This window comes from Crocodylus porosus, unplaced genomic scaffold, assembly GCF_001723895.1.
Source record: "Crocodylus porosus isolate Cpor-Errol unplaced genomic scaffold, CroPor_comp1, whole genome shotgun sequence".
Lineage (NCBI taxonomy): Eukaryota > Metazoa > Chordata > Crocodylia > Crocodylidae > Crocodylus > Crocodylus porosus.
The window spans coordinates 4,357,330-4,380,647 of NW_017728926.1; the positions used below are offsets into that span (position 1 = coordinate 4,357,330).

At 45.6% G+C, this 23,318-nt stretch overlaps 1 protein-coding gene across 1 annotated transcript in view; it reads left to right on the forward strand.

Annotated features, from left to right (window-relative positions):
* WRAP73 (WD repeat containing, antisense to TP73) overlaps nucleotides 1–23,318 on the forward strand; it is a 37,197-nt gene that overhangs the window by 7,821 nt on the left and 6,058 nt on the right. Inside the window, exons 4-8 of the mRNA XM_019541242.1 lie at nucleotides 12,485–12,557; nucleotides 14,026–14,129; nucleotides 18,804–18,890; nucleotides 19,553–19,687; nucleotides 19,770–19,847. Of these exons, the coding sequence (XP_019396787.1) occupies nucleotides 12,485–12,557; nucleotides 14,026–14,129; nucleotides 18,804–18,890; nucleotides 19,553–19,687; nucleotides 19,770–19,847 (477 nt within the window). The remainder of the gene's footprint in view (nucleotides 1–12,484; nucleotides 12,558–14,025; nucleotides 14,130–18,803; nucleotides 18,891–19,552; nucleotides 19,688–19,769; nucleotides 19,848–23,318) is intronic.

Here is a 23,318-nt window from a genome sequence, read left to right on the forward strand (position 1 = left end):
TAGCTGATAATGTCACCAATAAATGCTGCATACATGTGCGCAGCCACAGCATGCATGTGGCCAGGAATGCAGTCTGGCAGTGTGGAGAGCAGCTGCCTGATGGTAAGTCTGTATGGGGAAAGGGGTTTGGGGGTGTGCAAATTGCAGCCCCCATGCTGAGGGAGGGAGGGAGGCAGGCAAAGGCAGGTGCTGCCCAGCCAGGGCAGTGAATGTGACCCTGCCTGGAGCGGGCCAGAGCTGTGGGCGGCTCACTGGGGACTGGGAGGGGAGGTGATGTCTCCCCATTGCTGTGTGCAGCCCCAGGGGAGGCATGGGGAATGTACCCCCCAGACTTGTGCTTGGGGCGAGGGCAGGCCTTGGGGAGGCACTGAAAGGGATGGCTATGGAGAATTTTAGAGTGGCTGTAGCCCACCCCATAGCCACCTCTCCCAGCACCACCACTGCTTGCCCTGAGTGCATCCCCAGCCGTGCCTCTAGGAAGAGGCTGGCGCAGCCCCAAGACCTCACTGGGCAGCTTGCTCTTCTCTGTGCGTGAATCCAGGGGGTCACATGCGCCCCCATTCCTCCCTTGGGAGAGCATGCAGCAGTGGGGAGCTGTCCCCACTCCCTGCGCCCCCCAGTACAAGCCTCCCGTGACTCTGCGACCCTGCTGGAAGCACGCTATTCACCATCCTGGGCAGTGCCTGCCCCTGCCCTACTCCCTCAGTGTGGGGGCCTTGATCTGCCAGCACAACCCCACCATGCCCCTTGCCCCCCACAGACTTAATGACAGTGAGCTCTACCCACACTGCTGGGCTGCATGTTGGCTATTGGATCAATATCGGCTGATATGGCTGGTTAAGAATTGGCCAACGGTGTTGGTGTAGAAATCTTTATCAGTGCACCCCTAATAAAATGTTGACTGTTATTTTGAATATTTAAGGAGCATGTTAAGAAGGGTTTTAATTTGTGTAATTTATCATTCTTGATTACAGGGCTTCAAAACAAGGACCTTTGTATATTAGGCAAATTATATTAAATTTACAATATACGTCTATGAATGGTATATACAAGAGGTAACAGTAAAATTTTACAGTTAAATTTATATAAGAACTCAAGGAATACAGGTTTCACATTCTACAAAAACACTTTTATATACACATTTGGAGGTGCACCGATATATCAGTCTGTACCATATCGGCACCAATAAAAGTAAAATTGACAGTATTGGCAGTCGGGTTTTTTGGCTGATATGGCCAATAATGCTGCTGATAAATGCTGTGTGCATGTGCGCAGCCACAGCATATGTGCGGCAAGGAGCGTAGCCTGGCAGCTTGGAGAGCAGTGTCCAGCTAGACAGACAGTGTGGGGGAAGGGGTGGGAGGTGGAAGGGCAGATTGAGGCCCCTGTGGTGAGGGAGGGAGTGGGGCTGAGGCAGGTGCTGCCCAGCTGGCACAGAGCAGGGGATGCGGGGAGGGGAGGTGGCTCTCATTGCTGCGCACACCCCCAGGAGAGACATGGGGGGCATGTGCCGCCTGGATCTGTGCACGGGGCCAGGGCAGGCTGCTGCTGTAGGCTGGGGGTATTGCCAGGCTCTTCCTAGTGGGGGGTTGGGCTGGGGCTGTGCTCGGGGTGGGCACTTGTAGTGCTGGGAGGGGGGCTATGGTGAATTTTGAGGTGGCCATAGCTCCCTCTCCCAGTGCTGCTGCCTGTCCCAAGTACAGCTCCAGCCCAACCTCTCTGCTGTAAAGAGCCCAGCCTGCAGTAGCCGTCCACCCTTGCCCCATGCATGGATCTGTGGGGTATGTGCCCCCCATGTCTCCCCTGGGAGTGCACGCAGTGGAGAGAGGCCGCCCCCCTCTCCCCCCATCATCTGGTTGAGCTGCTTGCAGCTCCATCCGCTGCCCCTTCAGCAGGCACAGCCCAACTCCCACCCTCACTACGGAGACTTTGATTTGCACCCGCCCCCGTCCCTTCCTTCTTCCCCTGCCCCCCGACTTACCAGCCTGATGCTGCTCTCTGGTGGGCTTGCATATCAGCAATTGGATCGGTATTGACCAATATGGCTTGTTAATAATTGGCCATTGGCCCAAAAAATCTTTATTTGTGCACCCCTATATACATTGCATGGTCTTCATTTATGTTCTGCTGTGTGTGGCCTTTACTGCACTCCCCAGTTGTTTGGGGTTTTTGTTTTTTTGTTGGTTTTTTTTTCAATTTTACCCAAATGCTGCATTTTAAATAAAGGATATTTGGCTTTTGTGTGTTTTGAGTTCTTGGTTTTTTTTAAACAAATTTGTTTGTGAGAGTTAACACTTAACATGATTCTGAATAAAGTTTGAATGATGCATCTAATAGATGAGAGGGAAGGACAAGAAGGTTTACTACTTTAGCTGTAGTGGCTTTGCAAGGCAGCAAACCACCTGGCAAAGCAATGGGTAAGGGCAGAAATTATACCACAAGCACTGTGAGCTGTTACATTTATTATTAATAAGGATTCTGGCTCAAAGCCATGCTCCTGTAAACAACGTGAAAAACATACAATCATAATATAAATAAATTAACACCACAAGATCCGAATTCCCCTCTTCACATGTGAGGAGTTTGTCCTCTAACTGGCCTCCTTACAAGGACCTTGCTGTGTATGGTTTGGTAGGATGCTTTTCCCTGCTGCTGGACAAGCTGATGTGCTGCATACTGTGATACAAAAAAAGGGCACAAGTCACCTTTGGGACCTGCTACAATTTTAAGTGAAGTCAGCTGAATGTATCACAAAGTCGCTTTGTTTTGCTAACACTTCACCTTAGTATCATGCACATTTATCAAAGGGACTGCTTAATGTAAAAAAAAAAAAAATCATCTTGATTTTTCTCTTTTCCACAGAATTATGAGTTTATGAAAATTTGTTGTTGCAACTAATAGCCTTACTGTGATTTTGTGTTCTGAAAAGTGACCCATTAACATGTAGTTATTTGAGGTTAAATTGTCTTAATTTAAAGGGTAATGCTTCTTTTTTCTAAGTGCCAACTCTCCAAACTCATCCTGGAATCAAAATCCAGGTTGGCTTTCTTTCTGGTTTAATGAGAAATTATAATTTTGACCCATGACATCAAAAATGAGATTGCTCGCTGTCCTATGGCTATATTTGCTTTTCATTTTGAACCAGGGACAAAAAGTAACATGCTTATATTAGTCAGTAGGGTAAACAGCTATAATTCTGAATTGGGAACAATTTTAGACTTATAGAGTTGAGAAAACAATTTCTACACAGGGAAGAATTCAGAACAGAAAGCTTGTGCTGTAAAGACCGTGTCTATTACTGTGCCAATGCAATTGCCTGGTTTCAAGGGGCGTGTTCTTGCTGTAATCCCACTCTTAGTATACGTTGCAACTCTGCAGTTAACCTGAATAATGTCACTTCCAGTACAGCAGTCAGATTGGCACAAGCATCCATAGTATTAGTTTCTCTAATGGAATATACTGTGCCAGGCATTTTGTATCTTGTCTGAATGTTATGTAGTGTGTAGGGCAAAGTACAGACAGTCAAAAAGCCCAAGGCTGAATTCATTCAGTCTTCACAGGTTAGTGTAAACTGCGTAGATTGAACAGATAAGCAAATAAACAGGTATTCACTTGATTCTGGAAATGCTGCCACATGCCTGCAGTAGCTCAAGCCAGAAGCTGTTGTGGGGGGCACTGGAGCATACAGGTTGGGCCCTGGGTGGGCAATTATTTTGGGCAGAGGGCCACTTACTGAGTTTTGCAAGCCATCGAGGGCCACATGACAGGCAGTCCAGGGCAGATAAATATTACTTTTCTAAATTTTTTAGGGGCCTGGTGGGCTGGATAGAATGGCCTGGCGGGCCGCATCCGGCCCTTGGCCTGGATTTTGCCCACCTTTGGTTGGGCCAAGGCTAGCCCTGTGGCGCAGGTTTGGGGAAGGTGCAAAGCATCCTGGGATTCTGGGGGTTGAGAGTTACCTTGAATCTGGAGGGGATCTGAGACAGAAGTTCAGTAAACTAATTTAACCCAAATCAGTTAAATCTGGTACTACATCCGTCCAGGTTTATTTTAAATCAGTTTCAGCCATTTGAAAGTGGTGGATGTGCACTGAACTTCTGTTGCATTACAGGTTTGAACTCGTTTCCGATCATTTATACCAGTTTGTGTAATTTCTGTCCCTAGCCTGTGTGTCCAAGTAAGAAAGAACTCAGGTAGAATACAAAAAGGGATGGTGGTGCGTGCTGGTAAATTCACGATCAACTTCTGTTGAATCCAGACCTTTCATGTATGATAACGTATGATACTCAGATTTCCCCTAATTTCTGGTTCTCCTTTTCTTCCCCTTTTTAAAATTTGGTTTAGGTAATTTACTTCTCCAGTTAATAGGAAATAGAAGTTTTAAGCCTTTCTTTTCTCATGACTCCCATATTTGCTAGTCTAGCATAAGCCATCTTTTCTAGCTTAGTTTGGGTGGTTAAGCTAGTAGTGAACCTGTTCTGAAACATATATTGGTAGTGGTGGTTTTTTGGCCGTGTACTCATGTACATATTGAAGCTAATCCTTAGTAACTGTAAATGGCTATATTGGTTTGAAAAATACTTTCTGTCGAGGAATGCGCCCTAAATAATCCTCTGAAATCCTGCGCTGACAGACACAGCTATGTAAGGAGGCCTTGTGACCCAGTCAAGTCTGGGACAAAGTTGACAGTCACTTGAGATGCAAGGTTGTTTAAAAGTGTGTTTTGTATAGTGAAAATCACCAGTCTCACACCTGCCTGTCGATGTCAAAGTTGGGGCACAATCTCCAACCCAGCACTGGAGACTGTTTATCACGTTACCATCTAAATACTTTTTATTTCTCAGCTGTTTTTAGGCTATTTTAAAAATGCTTCTGCTTCTGGTTTGTTTTTCCACTGCAAAACAACAGCTGAAAATTTCCTGGACTCTGTTATCATCAGGATGTGAGTTTGACAATTCTACTTAATCCAGGAACCTATGCTAAGGGGAGGGGGAGAGAGAGAGAGAGAGAGAACCCCTCAGAGTGATGAGTAAAGAAATGCCTGAGCCCATCTAATTGGCCACAAGTTGTGTTTTCCTGTTGCAAAAATGGTCTGGTTTTTTTTTCTTCCTTGAATTTATTAAGTATTTCAAGGTGTATTGTGCCTTTATTTTGCATACATGCCTTACTATACTCTTCCCCCGTCACCTGTACTGCTCATTGTCGATTTAATGTGGCCTCTACAGATGTGAATGTGAAGGCTCCCTTTTTCACAGTGAGGTTAATCACATGTTTATGATTAATAAATATCATAAATATAAGCAAAGATAATCATACCCTACACTTCATAAGTGTTGTTAGAGTACTTTTCACAGTTTTGGAAAACTTTGTCACACAGATGGGGTAACGGAACTGAGTCACAAATAATAGCAGTATTTCCAAATGAGAGAATCTAATGGCAGGTATCCAAGTGGTCTGTGGGGTTTTGAGGGTTTTTTTAGAAATTTAAAATGTTAGGTTTGGAAAACTAGCTTGGAGAATTTCTGCCTATGTTACTTGATCAAAGGATCACATGGAATGAGTGGCAGAGATTTGAAGTGGGTCTCCTAACTCCTAAACAAATGCCTGTAAGTGACATTAGACAAGAGATGCTACTATTTAGTGTGGGAGAGTTCCTGGACTCCTCAGGTGCTGTGGGATGCTAAATCCCATTTTATTTAATCATTGCAAGTAAAGAAACTGTATGGAGAAGAAATGTATGTGCAAATGCATGTAGGAATTTTAAAATGTGAAAATGTGTGCACTGTATCTATGTAGGGTACCTGTGCCATAACAGCAAAATAAAGATGTTTAACACAGTTAAATCAATCATGAAAAGTTTTCCCAGGTTCTCACAGAAATCAACTGCTTGATGAGGCGACAGTTTTTCATAATGATAAAGAGACCTATACCTAGTACACTTGAGGTGCTTTGGGAACCTGTGAGGTTTCATTTGCTTTGTCTTCTACACAATACAGACACTGGGCAACAGGATTCCTTCCAGTGTGGATTTGCTGGTCTTTTCTTGAATGGAGTGGAATGAAAACTAAAGCAGAGCAGAGGTTAGAATGACTCTACAATCTTGCTATTTTCTGTCCTTGGGATGTTCCCTGGTCCCATTTACTTGGGCTTTATACAAGCAACAGGTGTTTGTCCTCTGCTGAAGGGTCCACTGTCCACATGGGGCAGTGTAGGAGTGCCTTAGGTGCAGAGTACTTGTGGAGCCAACAGGCACGTTGACCAAGAAGCTAAGTTGGTAATAAAACTGTTAGCTTGAATGCCTGTCTCCTGAAAAACTGTAACCCAGAACTTTAGCATTCAGAGTTTGCAGCTGCTAAGCTTGTATTAAGTGGCATAGAATGTGTGTGAATATGTGCTGTGGGATTTGATTAAGGGAGGAGCAGCAGCAAGTACAGTTAACACTGCAATTAATAGGAGCAAGCACTGTATCACTATTTCAGTTGCTATAGAAGAATGTGAGTAGGCATTGTGTTGGTATTTTTAAAGTAAATCTTGTATTAGGAACAGCCTAATAATGGTGTATATTTTTGTGTGTCCGGAAGTCAGCAGTTGCAGTGATATAAAACTTGATTATTAAAGGTCTATCTGATGGATTCCTCAAAGACCAAGTGTTTAGTTACTATATTATAAACTCCTAAAATAGTACAACAAATACTTGATTCCTACTTTATAAGAAGTTAAATAGGAGAGTGATAAAAATGCTAAACAATAGAGATGCACTGATGCATCAACCCATATCGTATTGGCACCAATAAAAGGAAAATTGACATTATCAGCAATTGGCTCTTTTTTGACTGATGTAGTTGATAATGACACCGATAAATGCTTTGTGCATGCAAGCAGCCGCAGCATGCGCACGGCCAGAAATGCATCCCAGCAGTTTAGAAAGCAGCACTGGGCTGGTAAGTGTGGTGGAGGAAAGAGCGTGGGGGTGGGGGGCAGATCGAGAGCCCCGTGGTGAGGGAGGGAGTAGGGCTGGGGCAGGTGTTGCACAGCCAGGGCAGGACACAGGATGGAGCCATGGCTCTAGTGGGTGGGGTGGGGGAGCGGCTTCTGCTGCTGTATGCACTCCCAGGGGAGGCATGGAGGGCATGTGTTCCCTGGATCTGTGTACGGGGTGAGGGTGGGCTGTGCACTTGGGGTCAGGGGCTGTGCAAGCTTCTTCCCAGTGGGAGGGGGGTGGGTCTGCCTGCACTCGGGGCGGGTGGTGGCGCTGGGGGGGGGACTATGGTGAATTTGGGTTGGTTGTAGCACCCCTACCAGTGCTGCCCGCTCTGCCCTGAGCATAGCCTGGGCCCAGCCCCTCCACACTAGGAAGAGGCTGGCATAGCCTTGGGCCCTGAGTGTGCAGCGGGCAGTCCACCCTTGCTCCATGCATAGATCTGGGGGGGAGGGGCATGTGCCCCCCATGCCTCCCCGGGGTGTGCACAGTGGCTGGAGCCACTCCCCTCCCCCACCCCTCACTACTTCAGACAAGCCATGGCTCTGTTCCCTGCCCTGTCCCAGCTGTGCAGCACCTGCCCCTGCCCCAGCTCCATGCCCTCCCTCACCATGTGGGCCTCAATCTGCACCCCACATGCTCCTTCCCTCTGCCATGCCCCTTCCCCCCACAGATTTACTAGGTGGATGCTGCTCTCCAAGCTGCTGGGCTGCGTATCGGCAACTGGATTGGTATTAGCCAGTATGGCTGGCTAATAAGGCCATCATTATCTGCCCCAAAATTCTTTATCGGTGCACCCTTAATAAACATGTGCCTGCCACTACTTCCTATACTAACTCTTCATTTTCCTTGGTACAAACAAGGTTAGATAGAGGGGTGGGGAGCAAAGGAGCAACTGACTATGCTCAAAGGAGCAACTGACTCTCTTCTTTCCTGGTTTGCAAGAAACCTGCCTGGTTCAACTTTTAAGTTGCTTCTTTAGACCTCTCTTGCAAGCAGTCTTTGGCATTATTCTTTACGTGAAGCTTCTCATGATGCTAACTGTGGAGGAGGTTGGTGAATTAAACCTAATAATCTCTTGCCTTGGGACTCGCTGGATTCTTATGTGCAGAAGTACCACTTACTAGGATTTAGTAAAAATATAGGTGGGCCAGCACTTAGCCACGTGCAGCAGGTGTTAGTGTCCGAGAAGTTACGTGCAGGATCTGACTTTGTGGCTGAAAATGCATTTTAGTGAAATAAGAAAAGTCTGCACAGTTGCTCTAGAAACACAAATGAAAGATATGCCTGACCAGGACTGACTGCTGTTGGAGAAGGCTATTTCAGGGAAGTTTTAAACAAGCCTGGCAGGGACAAGCAAAAACATTCTAACCATGGGAGAAGCTTCCTAACTCAGGTGGCAGTGGTTGGTGTACTGGGGTAGGCAGTGTTTTTGAGCAGAGTGGCAAAAACACTTGCAACCTCAATTTGTAAGATATTGGCATGTCAGGGGCAGACAGCAGGGGAGCCGTGAGGGGCTCAATTCTTGTTGTGACAGTGCAGCCCAGGCCCCTTCCCCGCTGCCTGCCCTGAGGTATGTGTTTACCTGCCACCAGCAGTAAGCCAGGCTGGGGCTCTGTGCACCTTGGTGCAGTCACTTGCAGCCTCCCAGTTTCATGCCATAGTCAGCCTGGGCTCTGGGCAGGCCCTGTCCGCCTGCCACAGAGCCCAGGCTGCTCACGAGCAAGCAGGAGCTCCAGCCTGGCTAGCTGCTGGGAGCAGGTGCATGGGCTGAGGCTGCACTGCCACAACAAGGATCAGACTCCTCACAGCTCTTCCGCCATCTGCCCTGAAGCATGTGCCAAGCAAAGTGCCTTTGCATGCCACACCCTGGCACGTGCCAGGGGTTGCCTATTCCTGGTGTAGGCCTTGAAGCAGGCAACCATATCTCCCTTCAGGACTGTAACATCATCTAATGGTTTTATTTTCCCCCTTTCTTAGACAAACCATTAAAATTGATATGGAGAATGATATAGTTATTCTACATTTATGTATTATGTTAGCTATTGGTTGTAAGATGTGTTGGTGTTGATGATACTGTACCAGGACTTTCTTCCTAGTATACCTTTCTCCATCATGTAAGAAAATAACTTTTTTCAATTTCCAAATATAAATGCAAGGTTCACTTGGCATATTGATGAAGACGCATGTGTTTTGTGTTGCTGCTGTTGCTATGGGGGAGTAAGTATTTGTTTTTAATTGAATAATCTGTAGATGGTAACATGGAGCTGCCATAATGCAGGCTGTGACCTTGAAGTGCTGTGGAGAGGTCTGCTTTGCAGCTGACTGCCTTCTCTGCAGTTCCTGCATTCTGCAGATGCACAAGTCTCCAAAAATACCTCGCTCACCATGGAAATAGCTTATTTTGTATAGTTTGCTTTCTGTTGGTACTTCTGTAAATTGAGCTTGGATAATCGTGAAACATAGTGTTTTTTGGCATGGGTTGAGGAGAGAGATGCTAATTAATGAGTGTGGGTCTTGATTTTTCAAAAACTGAAAAGTATAGTGTAGACTTATTAACTAGTCACGCAGTCACTAAATCTTGAATTGACACTGTTTCCTATTCTCTTGAATTTCATTAAAGACTTAAATGCAAGAATTTCTCCGTTCTTTCTCGACTATTTATTTCACATTGTTTGAGACTTAGAAATTGTTTATGTAGGCCGGGACGGGTAAAATACAGCCCGTAGCCTGGATCCGGCCCACCAGCCTGTTCTATCTGGCCCGTGGAGCTTCTGAAAAAGTAGGACCCAGCGGGAGCCTGTGACTGAGCATAAAGGCTAGCCTGGCTCCCCTCAGCCCCCAACCAGAAGCCTCTGCGGCTTCTGGCCCTTGCCCCTGGAGCTGTTCCCCCTCCCTCTGAATGGAAAATGAGGTAAGAGTGGCTGGAAGTGGTGGTTGTGGTGAGCGGTGGGGGCTGCAGGGAGAGGTGTGGTATGGTAGGAGGGGCTGTGGGGAGCAGCACAGGAAGTGGCAGCTGCAGGGAGTGGTGGGACCCATGTGCACAGCAGGCAGTGGAGCCACAGCAGTCGGCGGAGCCATGGTGGTCCCTGGTGGACAGTGGGGCCACGGCAGGCAGTACAGTGGGCCCCAACAGGTGGCAGAGCCATGGTCGGCCCCCAGCAGGTGACGGGGCTGCAGTGAGCCCCGGGAGGCAGCGGAGCCACGGCAGGCAACAGAACTGTTGCGGGCCCCGACAGTTGGTGGGGTTGCGGTGGCTGGTGGAGCAGTAGCAGGTGGTGGGCCCTGGCAGAGCTGTAGCTGGGCCCCAGTGAGCGGTGGGAACCAGTGGGCGGCAGAGCCGCAGCGGGACCTGGTAGGTGGTGGAGCCCCAGTGGGCAGTGGGGCCATGGCAGGCCCCTGCAGGTGGTACAGCAGGCCCCGACAGGCAGCAGAGCCACAGCTGGGCCCCAGTGGGCAGTGGGGAGGCAGCGGGCCCCAGGAGATGGCAGAGCCACAGCAGGAGGTGGGCCCCAGTGGGTGGCAGAGCTGCAGCTGGGCCCCAAGAGGAACCTGCAGGCAGCAGAGCCCCAGCAGGCAGCAGCAGCACAGGCACAGCTGACCCCAGTGGACAGCATAGCTGTGGAGGGTCCAGCAGATGGCGGAGCCACGGTGAGTGGCAGGGTTGTTCCCAGCAGTGGAGTCACAGTGGGGCTGTGGCAGGCAGTGGGCCCTATCGGGGACCGCGGAAAGCACTGCAGGGAGCAGTGGGCAAGCCTGCAGGAGGGAATGCAAGGAAAGGTGGTTGCGGGTGGAAACATGGAGACTGTGCAAGTGCCCTGGGACTGGCAGAGACCCAGGGCATGGGGCTGCCTGGCTGCATTGTGTGAGGCTCACATGCAGTGTGTTATAGCTGCACACTATGGAGCTGGTAGCCCAGGCCCGGCTCTCTCAGAGCACACGCCCAGCCACTATTCCCACACCCTACTGTGCGCGCACATGCACACACAAACTCTCACGGACTCTTCCCAACCACACCGCCACTTGTACCCCTTGCTTCCCACACAAAACACACAGTAGGACTGTATTTTAAGCTATTAGGCAGCCATCTCTAGATACATTTTTTTGTAAACACATAAATCAGTAGAAAAACATTTTTAAATAAAATTAAAATAGGTTATGGTAGATGTTGTGTGTGTGTATTTTTGTGTGGGTGGGTGTATACATATATATCTTTTTCACAGTTGCCAGATCACAACACCTTTCCTCCCAAAAGGAGTACTTCCAAGGCAAGGGGAGGGACTTCCAGTGGCAAAGGGCAGGGGCTAGGAGGTTGGACTTCCAGTCCCAATATGGCCACCAGGGGCAGGGCAACTGTCAAGGGGCGGGACTACCCATGCAGCCCTCGACAGCTTCCCAAAATTTGGTAAGTCGCCCTCCACCCAAAATAATCGCCTGCCTCTGATGTAGGTGAAAGTGACCTATAAGACACAGACAGTGTGAAGTTATTCTTTTCCTATTATCCACATCCAATATTATTTTTATTGTAGTGTTAGTGTTCTGCATCTTGTAGCTCAAGTGTTGCAAAGCATAAATGTCACTAATATTTTTTTTTTAATTATGGGAACTGAGTGCTTGCAGATCTTAGATTTACTTAGGATCCCATGCTAACGTTTTGTCAAGTAACTTTAAGGCTTTTCATTAAACTCATAGAACTAAGGAAAAGCAAAGACAACACAGTTGATGTATAGCACTTAATTCCATTCCTTAGGTCTAGATATTGCATCAGACCTATGCTGATCTCCAATTGCGTGGGAAAATTTGGGAATATGCAACTGAATTGAACATGGACAGTGCAGAATTGGTGTTCTGTTTTGTCTTTCATGTTTACTTCCATTTTAAATTCTCATAATTTATTAATGTACATAGTAGGCTTCTGTTGCCAAAATTTCTTGCAAGGCAAGACTACCTTTTCAATGTAAACTCTTACACATCTACATCTACCACGGAAGGACTGTTTGCTTTTGTTTCTTCATGCAGTTCCCTGCTTTTAAAAGTTCAGAAGTGGGTATGCAGTTATCTGAGATAACTGTATACTACATTATAGTGGATTTTTTTTTTGTAATGGCTGGAATACATTACACCTGAAAACAATGCAACAAAGAAATAAAACAGGACAGCAAAAGTACTAGTTCTGTAGATGCTTTTAACTTGATGAATTGTTAGACAAGTTAATAGAATGGGCCTTAGAGAAGATTTATATAAACGTGTTATGAAAAGATGCTTGTGAATAAAAAAGAATTAAAGATCACAATAGAGGGAGTCTAACAATGTTTCTTGTATATTAGCAAATGTTTTGGGTTCTGTGGTCTAATATATTTTGACATGAGACCCTCAGAAAAAAATATGCAGAGTAGCATGCACTCTTCTAATGGAGCATTCGGTGTTCTGGAACTAGGTTCCCTGTATACTTTTTTTCAGCTGTAAAGATAAACAAATACTATCTTGTCTTGTTCTCTCCAACAGCTGCGGATAACTGTCTGGTCTTTGTGTACAAAATCTGTATCTTATATCAAGTATCCCAAAGCCTGTCAGCAGGGTGAGTGTATCAAACCTAATATGGGAATGGTATTTTTAATAATGGCAGCAGAGAATGAAATTTATATATAATGATCAAACATATGTTTAGGATCTGGGTGCATCTGAGTTCTTGCCACCTGAATTGTACATCAGCCTTGGGGCATGTATCTTCCTTCAGCAAGCTCAGTACCTATGTCCTACTATTACTGTAGTCAGTGGCAGTGAGAACTACCCTGTAATCATGTTCTCACTGCTTGAGATGCAAGTGTTGCATTTAGCTTATTTAATTGGTCATTTCCCATGTCTTTTTTTAAAAAAGATACTGAACAAAATGGTTGTGAGGTCTTACAGTAACTAGTGATATTTTCTGTAAATAATATAGCTAGAGAGCCCAGAATGACACAAAAGCATATAAATGCCCTCTCCATTACTCTTTCTTTTGTATGGATCCCTACTTGATCCATGCAAACGTGGTTGCAACAGGGTAGCATACTGAGACCTTGTACAGAGATTCAAGACATTGATGTCCAGTGCTTGAGCTATGTGTGATGAGAAAGTAATTTGCTGTCATGTCTTAGTGGAAGGGCATTTTAGTTAATTTCAGAAAGGACTGAAAAAGGGATGCAAGTTTCTTTGGGTAGGTACAAAGGGAAATATGGTGGAAAGAAAGAATGTGCAGGGGAAATGGTAGGCTCATCCAAGCTTGATGAGAGAAAAGTTTGGGTTGAAGACTATTGTTACCACTGAAGTGAAACCCCAAGAAGGGGTAGCCTTGCGCCATGTACAATGATAGCCTCTTCAGAGAAGGGGTGGGAGCAACTTCTGGTAACACTTGTTAGATCGTGGGATTTTTTGGAACAAGGAGTTTGCTTGCTTTTGCAAAGTGCCTAATACACTCCGTTACATCAGTGAATAATGTGGTGGTTTGGCCAGTGGGTTGGATATATTATCACTTCACTAATACTAATCCTCAAAGAGATAAGTGGCTTTAATTGCCATTTAAGAAATGTAAAAAGGGTATTAGTGTCAGAACTGAAGTTAGAATTCTAGCTTTTAGCTTAGCTGTCTTCTGTTCTGAGATCATGCTACTCTTCCTTACATGAAGCAGTTCAGGTATTTTGTGAGAGCTGTTGAGAACTGATACTGGAAAGGGCATGAAGTTCTTAGTTCAAAAACTCATTCTTCCATCTCAATTTATTTAACCACTTACTTCGTTTATTAAAGTACAATTTTACATAAACATGATCTGACAGTGGCTAAACAATGTGATCTAACAAAATAATTAAATATTTAACACGTAAAAACTGCCAAGGTAACAAACCAGCTAGTAACTAATCTTTGATGCCATATAAGAAACAGATGTTAGTCTGTTAGAGGACAGGCTAAAGGAAAATTAAAACTTTTAACTGTTCTTTCATGAAAAGCTGTTGCTGTGACTTCACAATTTAATTTTTTTTGACCTCATAAAACTCTAATCTTTTTGGCAGGGATAGCCTTTACGAAAGATGGCCACTACATGGCCTTAGCAGAGAGGCGTGACTGCAAAGACTTTATTAGCCTATTTGTGTGCAGTGATTGGCAACTCTTGCGGGTAAGACATCTCTTAATATTCCACTGCTATTGCACAGATCTCAAGTGTACACTCTTTAGTAGAAATTACAACTGAGTGACCAAACTGCTTTAATTCTTCATGTTTAGACTTGCAAATATAGAGCATCTCCTTCACTCCCTGGTTGGCCTACAAGTATGTGGAAAAATCTGCTCCGGTTATCATAAACTTTACTGATAAAGTGTCACACTTCTGTTGTGAGGCCCTGCAAATATCCTGTCTTTAGTTCTTGAGGAATTATTGTTACAGTAAAATACATTGTATCAAGTACTTTGAAAAGAACTTGCAAATTAATAATCTAATCTGTAAATTACAACATTATTCTTGCTGTATTTAGTCGATTATAAGATGAGGGTTCCCCCTTCCCCCACTCAACATGGGGAACATTAAGCCTGGTCTTATTGCACATGATTTACCTGGAATCAGAAAATGCGCAGGGGACAATGAAATGAGTGAAGAGAGAGCACAGCCAGGCACCCGTCACATGGCCAACCAGCAGAGGGTGCCCAGGCTCATGCAAGCCACCCTCCCCTCAGCATGCAGAGTTCCTAGCCAGCTAGTGTAGGGTCACTCCCAGCTGCTGCCTACCAACGTATGCCAAGTTGCTTTGGCACCCTGTGGTCAGAAATCTTTCAGGCAGCTCCAAAATGACCCAGCAAGTATCAGCCAGGTACTGTTCCCACAGCCTATGGGGTTTCTGGCCAGCACATGCCAACTGACTGAGCTGCCACTCAAGCAGGAGGTGCCAGAGCAACCTGGCACACAGCAAGGGACTTGGTGCATGCTGGCCAGAAACCCCATATGCTGCAGGGACTGTGTCTGTCCAGCGCCTGCTGGTCATTTCAAGCTGCATGCAGGATTTCTCTTCAGAGGGTGACAAATTAACTCAGCGTGTGGCAGGCAGCTATTCAGAGCGACTCAACACCCACTGGCCAGGAACCCTGGACACAGCTTGAAATGACCTGGTGGACAGTAGCCAGGCACAGTCCCCGCAGCATGTGGGGTTTCTGGCCAGCATGCATTGAGTTGTTCTGAGCTGCTGCTCAAGTGGTGGGTGCCAGAACAACTTGGCATGTGGCAAGGAACACAGCCAGGCTGTCAATGCATGCTGAGTTGCTCTGGCACTTGCCACTGGGGCAGCAGCTCAGAGTGACTCGGCACATACAGGCCAGAGATCCTGCATGTTGCAGGGGCAGTGCCCGACCAGTGCTTGCTAGGTCATTGAGTTGTGTGCAAGGAGCCTGGCCAGCACATGCTGAATTGTCCTGGTACCCGCTGACCAGGCAGCAGCTGGGAGTCACTTGATCACCTGCCTGCCAGGTACCCAGCACACTGTGGGGAGGGCCTGGCAAGCACACAGCAGGAAGGGACCCCACAGGGGCCGGTCATTACCCAGGAAGGAGGGATCCCAGTCAGTACACAGCAGGGAGGGACCCAAGAAGGGCTGGCTAGCACTCAAGGAGGAGGGACCCTCGGGGGCTAGCCAGACACTCTGTATGCTGCAGGGCGGGACCTAATTGCAGTGATGAGGGACACCGCATATGGCAAGGGACCCAATGCAAAGCTCTGGGCAGCAGTAGGGAGGGATCCAGTGCACAATGAGATTCCTAGCAGTGGCAGTAAGGGATTTAGCACATGGCAAGACTCCTAGAAATTCCAGTGAGGGACCAGGCAGCAGTGACAAGGGATCCAGCCTGTGGCGAGGCGACAATGAGGCACCCAGCATAAGCTAGCCAGTGAGGGACCTTGCACACAGCAAGGCTCTGGGCAGCAGAGTACCCAGCAGAGGGGCAGGTGGCAGGAGAGCACCCAGCAGGGTAGCAGGGAAAGCAGCAGGTCACAGGGCCTGATCACCATTGACTGGCCCAAATTTAAAACTATGGCAAATTCTGTGGGGTTAGTAGTGGTAGGGGAACCCCATTACAGACCGGGCATGTCTACATGTGCGATTAATGTGCATGAATAAAATCTGGAGCTTATTGCTCCAGAGTTCTTGTGTGCAGCACGTGGAGCCTGGTTGGAGCAGCCTGGGCTGGCAGGGGACCTGGAGGTCAGCCTGCCAGCCCAGGGCTGTTCCAGCTGGGCTCCATATGCTACGGAGCAGTTGGCTGAGGCATGAGAGTGCTTCAGTGCGGGGGCTGCCTGCCAGCTGGCCCCACACTGAAGCACCCTGTGGCCCAGCCAGCCAGAGCAGTGTGTACACGTCCTGCTGTGTGCAAAGAAACTCCACAGCAGGGTAATACTTGTATTTACAAGTACTACCCTGCTGCAGAGTTTATTAGTTTAATTTGCCCTAATAGAGGTGCACACATAGACACTGAAACATTTCCTGTGCAGTAAGTCAACTGCGCAATAAACGTCTCATGTAGACATGCTCACCATGGAGTAAGAAAAAGGAAGAAGTGGTACAAATGTGAAGATACCAAAGGGATTATGGTGCAGCTACGATATAAACTTAAAAATGAAGGTTGTAAATTATGCTAAAAAAATATAATTATGAGGCGGGAAGGAAGTTATAGTATTACTGAAGCAACTGTGCATTGATAGAAGCAATTAAAAGGAAAACCCAAAAATGCTAAGTCCACACAGAAAATATTCAGGGATCCAAAATAAAGTCACTTTTCTGAAATCTGATAAGCAAGTTCTCAAGTATGCTCAAGAAAAGAGAAAGGAGGGGGATGCCAATTACCCGTGAAGTGCTTTGACTCAAGGCATTAGAAATAGCAAAGGAATTGAACATTCCTCTTCAAAAATTCAAGCAAGTAGTGGGTGGTTGTATCCAAATGATGTGACATAGTGGCTTAGTCCCAAGATAAAGAATACCACTTGCGCAAAAATTACCATCAGACTGCAGCAAAAGACGTTGAATTCCGGTGGTACGTTATTGAGCTGCACAAAATATGATTACGTGCTGGGCCAGAGATGTAATGCTGATGAGACTACAGTTTATATTGACATGCCAACCAATGGTATCATCTGTGAGAGGCACAAAATCCATAATTAGGAGAAATGCAGGAAATGAAAAGTTGTGAATTAGTGATGTTAGCAGTATTGGTGGATGGGAGAAAATTGCCAAATTATGTGATTTTGAAAGCAAAACTCTGCCAAAAGAAACGTTTCTATCAGAAGTAGTGTTTAGGTGCCAAGAACAAGAATGGATGTCAAGTGAACTGATGAATGACTTTTTAGATGTTGTGTGGAAATGGAGACCTGGGGCACTGCTAAAGAAAAGGGGAATGTTGGAGTTAGATGCATTCAGAAGGTATTTAACATCAGACGTGAAAGTAAAAATTCAGTCAGTGAATTGTGATCTTGTAGTCAGATCTGCTGGTATGACATTTCAACTCCAAGTATTGGATGTCAGTAAATAAGCCCTTTAATGACAATTTATGGTGTCAGTACTCAGACTCGCTCTTGGCAGGGAACCATGTGCTTAGATCTGGTGGGAAGATTATGAAGCCAACCATAACACTACTTTGCCAGTAGATTCTGACTTCTTGGGAAAGGGTATTTTCAGAATCCATTTTTAAAGGCTTCAAGAAGTGCTGTATATCCAGTGCCCATGGATGGAACTGAAGATGATGTTTTATGAGAAGATGAGAACAGTGAAGAGTGTGAGGATGCATATGAAAGTGACCAGTCCTAAGTTGTAGGTCTGAAAGGAGTAGCACCCGCCAGATTCTGGACAGAACCTAATATAAATTAAGTTAATGTTTGAATTGGAGCTAATGTGAAACTTATGATTTACTGGGTGCATCTACATGTGAAGTTAAGGCAAAGCAATAAACTGCAGAGCTGTGTGAGCCAGAGTAAACTGCTTTCAGGTGTAGCATCTACATGTGTGCCTGGGACAGCAGCAATTTGAGCTGGGGCAGAGCAGGCCCAGGCTGGCAGGGCCATGGGTGTGGTCAGCTGCAGGCTGCGGGTGGCAACATTGGGGTTGGCTGGGACATGAGGGTGAAAAACCTGTGGAGCCATTGCCTAGGCAGCCACCAGGAGTCTGGCCCCTGCCCAGTCACCATTTACACATGCATTTCAGGGCCATTAATTACTCTGCTGTAAGATATTTCTTACAGTAGATTTAATTTGTTTACTGTGTGCTAATACCGGTGCACTTGTAGACGGTGATGCTTTACTGCGGACCTAGTTGGTCTATTCTGCATTGAAGTGCATGTGTTGATGCACCCCTGGTATTACTGTAGTTTTTGTCAGTAGGTCTGTTTATAAAAATACCAAATTAAGATTTTTCCTTGTGTGGGATCTAATTAGTGGGGGGTCCTTTTAAATTCAGAGTTGTCTCTAGATTTGAGTAAAATACAGTATGTCTGTATTTTCTATTTAAAGTAGACTATGAAGTCTAAAGAATGTATGCTATGAAAGGCCACCAGAGAATGCACTTCATATTAAGAAAGCTTCATTATGTCTATCTTCCCTAGAGAAAATAAGGAAAGAGTGAAAGCAGAATATTATAACAAAGGAAAAGGAATTTTGTTTTATATAATCAAACACAGGAAAAAATCTGTTAACTCAGCAATAGGATCTAAGTAAGTAGAAGTGATAATTAAGAGTGGATTGTTCTGTTAAGTTGTAGACCTGGATGCAAACACTGTTCTGTGTGTTTAACTATTCAGTTTTCTTTTCTCTACATTTGGAAAGCATTTTGACACTGAAACTCAAGACTTGGCTGGCATTGAATGGGCTCCAAATGGATGTGTTCTGGCAGTGTGGGATACCTGTCTAGAGGTATGAGGGACCATTTGTTTCTAAAGATTGTAAGTGCTTAAAGATGACACTTCGTAGTTGCTGTTACAACATAAAGCAGTATATTGTCAAAAAGAATAACAGCATAAGAGTATTTTTGTAGCAAAAGCAATCAAGCAGTTAAATGGTGATGTTACATGTGTATATCAAACAGTTCCTGCATTCGCCATCAGAGGTCACTTACTAAATTATCCAGCTTATTTTTTCTAATATATACATTGTATTAAAAATTTAACTTTTAGTTTGTTTTGAAAAATGGCAGAACAGCTGCCTAAATCTTTAAGAGAAGAGTTTTCACTAAGGGGTTGTTTACCTGGTAAATTAAGTTTGAATAAATGAGGATGTGACTCTATGGCACACTTGAAATGCCTCTGAGCAGTAAAGTTAGTGTGCGCTGAGTGATCCTGCAGAGTTAGTATGGGGTAATATGTGTTCTATAAAATTACACCCTAGTTTGCTTTGTAAGAACTTGCCTGTGTAGATAAGTTTGTAGAGAAAAAGACAACTCTCCCTTTAACATATTTGGATTTCAGGTGAGGATAACCTGACAAAAGGCTATTTAGTTTGTATCAGTAAGTTTGTTTGCTTGTTCATTTTTTTAAACAATATCACTAATCTTTAGAGCTAATGAATTTGTGTTCCAGTATAAAATTTTGCTGTACTCCCTTGATGGCCGACTGCTATCCACGTATCGTGCATATGAATGGTCACTGGGTATTAAATCAATTGCCTGGAGCCCCAGCAGTCAGTTTTTGGCGATTGGCAGCTATGATGAAAAGGTAAAACAAAACAAAAATTTGAAGTCAAGACTCAAAATTGTCATCCTAGCAATCCCGTCTTACAACACTGTCTTTGAATCAGGTACGCATATTGAACCATGTGACCTGGAAGAAGATCACAGAGTTTGAGCATCCTCCAATCATTGCTAATCCAAAGACTGTAAGTACAAAATCAGGACCTATTTGGATCCTTTATCTGTTGGTAAGAGAGAGTAGTAAAAGTATTTTAATTTGAAGTCCTGACTTCCTCCTGGCCTGCAAATGTTGGTAGAGGAATTCAGTCAAAATGTTGAAGTACGGATAATTTATGTCAGCTAAAAATGATTAATCTGATTGAATGCGCCCACAGTCTTTTATTCTGTCTAGGTATATGGTGTGATTGATTCCTGGAGACTACTGACACATGCTAATGTCAACTGCTAGGAATGGTGACTGTTAGACTGAGTATACATGTGGTGTTGTGAATGTGAAAGTGTACTCTCTATGAAACAGATTTACATTATGAATAGGCATTTAGGTAGGGGTTCAGTTGAAACTGTAATCTGATCACTCTTCATCTTTACAAGCACGTTGAACTCAATGAGCATTTTCTTTCAGTTTATTTTTATCCTCGAGTCTGATAAATGTGTGAGACCACAGAATGCTTCATAGTTGTCAGGAAGCAGAGAACATTTTAACCCCAAACTTGATAGTCTCTCTCAGATGAAGTAAAAGAGGATCTCCAATGGTTGTAATTGTATTATACAATTGATAGAAGGAACTTAAGCAAATCTTATTAGTAAGTTATGTAAGGATTAGTATTCATGATGTATGGTTTTTTTAAGTCAGCATAAATGTACTGTTGCTGCTTACCAAAAGACATGAACTACAGAATGTTTGGTTTAAATTTACTTTGTTAGGAAATTGTTGTAGTTTCTTGGTATATAACTTCATTGTGTTTTTTGGGGGTGGGGTCTTTTTTCCTTCTCTTTCTGTGTCATCTTGTCAAAATAAGTTATAAGCAGGGATCTGGGTTTTCTGTTTGCTGTGGAAAAATGCAGATTTTATCCTTTGAAAGAGAAAAACACAGGAAACCATGGGTTTCCCCTTGTAGGTTGGGAGAGTTCTAGCCTGCAAGGGGCTGCTTGGGGCTGGTGGGGAGTGGGAGAAGAGCGATCACAGGCATGGACCTGGCACAGGGCAGTGAGACTCATTGTTGCTGCCATCTCCAGGACTTCTATGCTATCCATGCTGCCAGCAACGTAAGGAGTAATGAACTGGTGTGGGGGGAAGAGGGGAGGTAGTGCTGCCCTCACCTCCTCTCACTGCCAGCTGCGTGCACACAGGGCTGTAGCTCTACCTTGTGCCATGCTCCAGCTGCCACTGCTCCCCTCAGGCTACTCCATGGCTGTGCCCCGGAGGGAAGGTGGGGTTGGGGGGCAGTGTGGTTGGCCTGAGGGGAACAGTGGTAGCAGGGCCATGGAGGCAGGGTAGAGCTGTAGCCCGGCATGCAAGCGGCTGGCAGCAGGAGGAGGTAAGGGCAGCACAGCCCACCCCTCCAGTCTATTACTCCTCATGCTGCTGGTGGCGCAGCTGACCTGGAGGTCCTGGCAGCAGTAGTGGCAGCAGCAATGAGTCTTGCTGCCCTGGTCTGCCTTCCTGCTCTGGGTCCTGCCTGCTGGACTGCGAAGGCAGCTCCTGCCTGTGTCGATCTGGTCAGGCTGTAGCCCCATGCCCTGCTGTGGGCACACAAATCTGGGACGGTGGGGGGACAAATGCCCCCCTGGTCTCTCTGATATGTTACCTATGGTGTCTTTATAGAAGGGACCTCGCAAAATCATTAGGTCCAGCCCCTGCCCAAGGGGAAGGAAGTCAGTTGGGGTCAGATCACCCCAGCAAGATAAACATCCAAGCGTTTCTTAAAGGTATCCAAAATAGGATCACCACTTCTGGAGACTTGGATGGTAAAGAAGTTTTTCCTTAAGTCCAGTCTAAGATGGTCTTCCACCAGTTTGTGATCATTAGACCTTGTCTTCTCTTGGGGTGCCCTGGTGAACAGACGCTCTCCCAGTTCCTGATGCACACTCCTATTATATGCTGCCACCAACTCAGCCCTGAGTCTCCTCTTCTCCAGGTCGAAGAGTCCCATTCCTCTCGGCATCTCCTCATAAGGCCTGTTCTCTTGACTTTTAATCATGCACGTGGCTCTCCTCTGGACTCTCCCAAGCTTCTCCACGTCCTTTCTAAAGCGTGGAGCCCAGAATCGGATGGAGTACTCCAGCTGCAGCCTCACCAAGGCCGAGTAAAGCAGGAGGATGACTTCTTGGGTCTTGCTTGAGATACACTGGTAGATGCAAGCCAGAGTTTTATTTGCTTTGCCAGCTGAGGCATCACATTGGTGACTTATGTCAACCCAAGGTTGGGAATCGCTGCTCTAAGGTGACTGCACTTCAACACAATTTGGTGTAGTCTGCGAATTTAGCCAGTTAGCTTCTGACACCTGAATCCAGATCCTTTATGAATATATTAAAGAGTACTGGTCTGAGTACTGAATCCTGGGGGGGGGGGCGCACTGGTCCCCATGTGCCATGTTAACTGTGTTCCATAGACTATCACTCTCTGGGTCCAAAATCACTCTCTTCATCACCTATGGTCAGGCACCCTCCCCTGGCCCTGCCCCACATGCACAGTTGGGTGAGGTGTTGTGGGTCAGGAATGAGGAGCACTGGTGGGGATGGAGGGCTGTGGGCTGGGAGTGAGGGGCACCAACATATCGGGGCTGCTCAGCAGCACAAAGCAGTGGGAGGGACAGCTGCAGCTGGACCTGCATCCTGATGACTGAAGGGGGCAGCAGCAGCTCTGATCTATGATTAAAAAAACCCCCAAATCAAACGCCAAATAGATAGTTAATTAGGATTTATTTTGTTATAATGATTGGGACGCTGGTAGGTTTCTAAATTGTTTTAAAATGGTAAATATTGGATCTTTTAAACAGAGAAAACCATGATCCCTGGTTATAAGAGTTGTGACGTGTAAACATATCAGTTATCTTTAAGCTTCACTTCTGAGGATAAAAGTCAAAATTTGAAAATCAGAACCAGAAATAAGTTAGAATAGCCCTGTCTGTTTGCATTGGAAAGTCTGGAGCCACTTGCTGGTACAATTTCATACTGGTGTTGACATTTGGAAACTCCCAGTTATAGTCACAACATATATATGCATCCTGTTCTGCTATCACCTCAAAATGGCTTATTTGCATTAGTTTTCAGTGCCATGAAACTAAATAGTCACAGGTCTTATCAAAACCAAAGTCCTGCCTGCTAATGGTTGCTGGGCTATACAAGCCAATTTTGTCTTCTGTTGATAAACATATGGGAAGTATGTGCTCTCTTTGTCTCATTTTATATAGATTGTGGTTTTCTGTGGCACAGATTAGCTTTTTCTGATTGTGGACCTAGTTTTCAAATAGGGGAATCTGAAGTCCTGAAACTGAGAATTTGCCTTCTCAAATCTGGCTGCTTCAGTTGTGAAATAACTACCGTATTTTTCGGACCATAAGACGCACCTGACCATAAGACGCACCCAGTTTTTATGGCAGGAGAGACTATGTGTGCCGGTGGCCGGCCATTTTTATTGCCGGCTCCTGGCCACC